Raw genomic sequence first — 6,194 nt, 5'->3', positions numbered from 1 at the left:
AATTGCTAATTTGTCATTGAAGTAACCAAAAATGCTACATTATCGAGCAAATATGAGTAAATTGGTGATGGTGGTCTTTCCCTTAATAGCTAAAGTCTCCATATTTTACATTGGCAAACCAAAAATATTGACGTTAAAATAGCAAGACACAAATTGACATAAATATAAATAACTTTATAAGACCAAGGAAAAGAAGACAAAAAAAAATGGTTGAACCACCCAGGGAAATTCATCATTTTTGTTTGTTTTTTTATTAATTTTTTTCTAAATTTTACATTTTTTTCGTGCGAAGTTATTTAAGTGTTAGCTATGTGTTTAATAAATTTCTAATAATATCTATACTTTAAGACCCATACACTTTTGTAGAAGGTTGAAGATGAAATTCATCAACTTACCCAACTAGTCCGCCCATGCCCACAAACATAATTTTGGCCTACAAATCCTAAGTTGACCCAACCCCAATGGCTTTAAGGGCCTGTTTGTTTGTCTTCTTTTCATTTTATATACTTATTTTGTATTTATTTTACATTTAAATGACTTGAACATTTTATAAAGTTTTCAAAAAAAATAATAAATATTTAAAAATTATATTTTAGGTAAATTATATTTTTAATTCTTCATGACCTATTAATTTGCTTCGTTTTTTATCATTTAATTACTTTTTTGTGTTCACATACATAATATAAAAACTACAAAATTTCATGAGGTTATTTATTTATATTTATAAAATTAATATAAGAATATAATAATGTTTTAATTCACTTGATTTTTTTTTCTCATTTTTTCTATGTTTAAGACATTAATTTTATTTAATAATTATTATTATTTTAGACTAAGATAGAGAATAAAATAAATATTTTACATTGAATAGAACTTTGACAAATAAACAAATTAAAATAAGTGAAAAATATTTTTCCAAAATGACCAAAATATTTAAAATAGAGACCGTTTCTAACGTGCACGTAAGACATAACGTTAATATCTTTTTTCATGTCTAACCAATCACTGAACTCCTTAAGAATCTTTTTTTCGTTTTACGCACCAAAATATTTTTTCCGTGAGAAAGATTAGGTACCGACTCTTAAGTCAAAAATTGGTTTTTAATAGTTGTCCGAATTTAATTTAATTTTGTTATTTCAAAATATTCAAAGAGAAATTTATATTTTATATTCATTTCTAATTTCTCAAAATGTATTTTCGAGACAGATTTACAAGCGTACAATGCTGGACATCACGAGATTGAGACCTCTATAAAATGATGTCATCATTATTCAAAGGAAAGAGAGGAGGAACAAATGATCCGTCATTAAAGGCAATTTTTCAAGTTGTTGATTTTTTAACATTTTGTGAAGGAAGACTTTAAGGGCTTTTCTAAGCATTAAAAACTTCACTAAGATAATAGAAGCTATTTACCATCATTTGTAACCTTTCAATCTGCATGTAATGCAAATTTTAAAAAAAATTAAAATTTTACACATTTGAGTTTATGCGTTCTTATATACTGTGTTGTTCTATGAATTGGTGATTGAGAATTGATCCTACATCGTTTAGAAAATTTCTATTGCATTAAAATCAATCCATTCATCTTAAAACAGAAATGCACAATTTCATTTTTTAAATAAAAAAAATTAGGTTTTTTTCCTTGAGCTATAGATCAGAATTGCAACTCAAGAATGATCAAAATAGTTTCTAAATGTGATAGAGAGCATTTCTAAACCATTCTTGATCGATTTGGTGGGCGTTTGCTCGATATCACAAATTTTGAATATAATTAAATTTGGGTTAAAAATCAAGAAACCCATTTTTCTTGTGTAGAGCTCGGATTCCCGTTGAAGCTCCAACGACACCCCGACATGTTGAATGACGACCTTTGGAATGTGAAGAAATGTTCAACATGTCAAGGGGAGTTTTCCATCAATTTGCATTCGCATTTGGAGGCTCTGAAGATGAAACTAACAAATCTCGATTTGGGAATTTGGGTGTTTGTTGGGAGTTTGAAGAAGAAGCCTCACGACCAAAAGGGCTTTCCGCGTTGACCTGTCCGATTTCCTATTGAACTTGGGTTCATCTCGCGCCCAAAATCCAAAACTGGAGGACAAATTGCACGGCCATTGGTCTCAAGGACCAATTCGCTTGCAACAATATGCAATTTTATGTTTATAATATTTTTTTGAAATTAAAAAAAATTAAAAAAAATACCAAACGCTTTTAAACAAAATTTACAACAAAAATGCAAAAATAATTGTGCTTAGGGCTTGTTTGTTTCCTTTTATTTTTTTTCTCTTGACATTTGTACATATATATTGCATTTAAAAAAAATCCAAAAATTAATTTTCTCATGATCACAAGTTAAATCTGTATTGTTTGAAAACTAAGTAATTAAGTTGGTATTTTTTTAGGTTCAACTTTGTGTTTAAATTTATTAAATTTTAATCTTATTATATATAATTAAATGATGTACCTAGAAAAATGAAGAAGAATGGATGAATAAGAATTGTTGATATTAGATGAATGTTTAATAAATAGATAGGATTTATGTTAATTCTCAAAAAAAAAAATGTAAAACAAAATTATTAAAAATACAACAAGTTTAAAATAGAGACGGTCACTGACGAGTATGAATGATAAAGCATCTAAGTCCTTTCTTAATTGGAACAAAGTCCCGAACTAAAAAACAGAATTTCAAAAAATTCGTTTAAACACGCAAAATATTTATTTTTACTAATTTTTAGGAAATTAGGTGACGACATTGAAAACCAAAATAAGTCTAAAATCAACCCCAAAATTTATAAATTCGAGACGAAAGAACTATTCGAAGAGAGAGGTCAAAATAAAGAGACATTAATATTTTTTAAGTTTCAAAATTGTGTTTTATTTAAAAAAACATTGACAAATTTATTTTAAGTTAAGTGAAAACTTGAGGGACTTAAACAAATAAATGTCATTTTTGTGAGAGCAGTTATAAATAGTTCCATTTTCATAATTCTAAACCTACCTTGCCTATTTTGTAATTTCCCCCGCTTACCTACCTAAGCGAGTTTCGAGATTTCAACGTTTATCTTCTTCAATCGTGTGCAAGTTTTTGGTAAGTTTTAGCTTGAAAGTTTCTTATTATTTGTCTTTAGATTTGAATTATTTATAATTTTTTTTCTATATCTATTTTTTTTCACAGTAATCGCATTCATTATCTTATTGTCAATATTTTCCCTTATTCTTTAGGAATTTGTTCTTAATTTTGTGTTCCATTTTAATTTTTTTTTAAATTTCTTCATGTTTCTCACAATCTCAATACAATCCTGATTTTTCAATCAATGTTAAAGTAAAAACTAAGAATGGATTAATTTTGTTTGTTATAAAATTATTTGTTATGTACAATGATTAAAATCACTTATTATTTAAAGTGTCATAATATGTTTACTTTGATTAAATTATTTTTTAATCACTATTCATATTTATATTTAGAACATTTTAGTTATAAAAAACACAACAAGTTTAGTTTTCTCCTTTTGAATTATGGTAGTACCATAAAACATTATACAAATTTGTCCACTTTATTTATCAAAGAAAATGGTCTTTTAATTGTTTGAGGTGATTTGGTATTTTTATTATTATTTTTGGTTTACTTTAATTTAAAATAAAATAATATATATTTAAATATACAATAAGAAAAAGAGAAATTTATTAATTGTCATATTTTTAATGATTTTTCTTTTACAAAATCAATTTTCTAGGAAAGAAAGGCACTTTTCTATAAAGAAAAAAAGTAAAAGCACTTTAATTTATTGAAAAAATATTACTACCTATATCAATCTTTGTAACCACCAAAATATTTTTATTTATTAGCCATATTTATCATCATTTTTTTTCTTTTAAAATTTTCAACATCTAGTAATTTTAATTATTAAATAATAAAATAATATTTATATTAATATAAAAATGATATTCTTGAACAATAAATTATACACTTAGTCTCATATTTATTAAGAAAAATGTTTGGAAGCACGACTTGGGGGAGCGACTCGTACAACGAAACGAAAGTGACATCACTGTTATACGAAAGTGACCTCGCTGTTATACAAAAGAGACCTCTTATTATACGAAAGGGACGAAGTCTCTTTTTATAACAGCGAGATCACTTTCGTATAACAGCGATCTTACTTTCTTTCGTGTACGAGTCACTTCCCAAAGTCGTGTTTTCTATCATTCTTTCATTTGTTAGAGTTAATTAATTTTTTATATGATTTTTACAGAGACATGACAAGTACGAAAGCTCCATCATCATCATCGATGATTGAAACTGAAAGTCCAATTGGGACATTGTCTTCAATTTCTTCCCTTCTCCATCAGCTCCTGACTGAATACAATCTGGATGCTCATGATCTCACAAGCCTAGACACTTCATGTTCCTTCTTCAGCCGGATTGCTCAAGGCGAAGAAACCCTCTCATGGACAGAGGCTGCAGCTTTGGATCTCTGCAAGAAGAAACTTCTCAGCTTTGAGTCTATGACAGCCTCACAGATTGAATATCTGAAGAACAGGTGTGGAGGCTCATGGAAACGCGTCTTGAGATTCCTGCTCGCCCGTGATTTCTGCTCCAGGTGGGGGAAATCTCAAGTGCTAACCGGACCAGGTCATAGCATTGCGATCAGCTCGAACGGAGTTGTTTCTTCATTCGGGAGCAATGAAGCGGGGCAGCTTGGATACGCAACCCAAGGCATCAACTCTTTGCCTCAACAAATTAGGTCAGTTTTTTTCTACTCATGAGAAGCCATGCATGCACGCATGCATGAATATAAATAAGAGATTGAATATATATATATATATATATATATATATATATATATATATATATATATATATATAATGTCTTGTGTTTGTAGATCTTTGTTCGGGGTTAGAATAGTTCAAGCGGCAGTTGGATTTCAACGTACTTTGCTGGTTAGCGATACCGGTAGAGTATATGCCTCGGGCGTAACTTCATTCGGTGAAGTAGTGCCATTTGATAGAGATGCAGTTACATCATTTGTACCGCAAATAGTCGACACGTTGAGACACATATTTGTGGTAGACATTACAATCGGACATTACTTCTCGGCGGTATTATCTAGAGAAGGTAAGGTCTTCACACTTTGTCTCCAAGGTAATGTAATCGGTCATCGATCCAACGTAAATAATATTATACCTCAACCTCTTCTCGGTGAGCTCCAACACCTTCCCGTAGTTCAAATTTCCGCGGGTCAATGTTTCCTTCTCGCATTAGCGTGCACCTCCACCGGAATGTAAGTGAATTTCCTTTATGAACACAATTTCTTCAATACTACTATTTTTTAACACTTCATGCATGGTAAAATATTAGGTCGGTCTACTCTGTTGGATGTGGACAAGGCGGATAGCTGGGACATGGAGAAATAGAAAATAAGAAAAAATCAAAAATTATTACAAAATTGATAGATTTGAATTTTGAACCGGTTACCTGGATGAATTTACATGTTTATTGTTAAAACTTTATCATAAAATTGAAACCGGAGAATGCTAATTTTATTTACTGGACTGAGTGTCAAATTCATTTATAATATCGTAGAATTCTATTTTGTATATAAAGTTGTCAAAAAGTGTCAAAAATATTTAAGATAATAAAAACCATCTAACGGCCACGTGGCATTCACGTATTATTCATCTATTTTCTATCAGAAATAGAATGAGAAAACTGAAACTGAAGAATAAAAAAATCGAAATGAGGAAGTTAAAGAAAGACGGAGATGCAAAGGATGAGAATAATAAGAAATTGAAGGAAATAAAAGATGAAGATTCAGCCATCAAAGATGATATCGTTCCAAACTTGCACATCGTTTCTCCTAGTCCTTAAGAAGACTCTAGCATTTCTTTCCATCCATGTTTAATACACAACCGCCCCGAAGTAACACTTCAAGACATTAACGAAAAATGTGTTACCCTTAGCCTTTTCAATCATGAATTCCTTTATTTGATTTCAATGAAGGGGAAAATTCAGCAAATTCATAGCATTAACAAACCACCTCCACAATTTAGCCGTAAAAGGGAAATCAGTAAACAAATGATTTATAGATTCTTCCTCCATTGAACACAAAATGCAACATATACTTGGATCGTCATAAACCTACTAATTCGTTCCCTTGTTGAGAGCCGATTACGGAACATAAACCTACTAATTCGTT

General features: G+C 29.8%; 1 protein-coding gene across 1 annotated transcript; it reads left to right on the top strand.

Moving 5' to 3' along the window:
* The first annotated feature begins 4,254 nt into the window (after positions 1 to 4,254).
* LOC124925044 (protein RCC2 homolog) lies at positions 4,255 to 5,412 on the top strand. Its single transcript, XM_047465023.1, has 3 exons — positions 4,255 to 4,742; positions 4,899 to 5,140; positions 5,357 to 5,412. Exons 1-3 carry the CDS (start codon positions 4,255 to 4,257, stop codon positions 5,410 to 5,412), a joined length of 786 nt encoding a protein of 261 aa, XP_047320979.1.
* The last annotated feature ends 782 nt before the right edge of the window (positions 5,413 to 6,194 follow it).

This window comes from Impatiens glandulifera, chromosome 1, assembly GCF_907164915.1.
Source record: "Impatiens glandulifera chromosome 1, dImpGla2.1, whole genome shotgun sequence".
Lineage (NCBI taxonomy): Eukaryota > Viridiplantae > Streptophyta > Magnoliopsida > Ericales > Balsaminaceae > Impatiens > Impatiens glandulifera.
This window is presented reverse-complemented; position numbering and strand designations above follow the sequence as displayed.

Coding starts and splice junctions, on each gene's coding strand:
- LOC124925044 (XM_047465023.1), top strand. CDS start 4,255: ATGACAAGTACGAAAGCTCCATCATCATCATCGATGATTGAAACTGAA. Junction 4,743..4,898: donor TCTTTGCCTCAACAAATTAG/GTCAGTTTTTTT, acceptor GTTCGGGGTTAG/AATAGTTCAAGCGGCAGTTG. Junction 5,141..5,356: donor CTTCACACTTTGTCTCCAAG/GTAATGTAATCG, acceptor GTAAAATATTAG/GTCGGTCTACTCTGTTGGAT.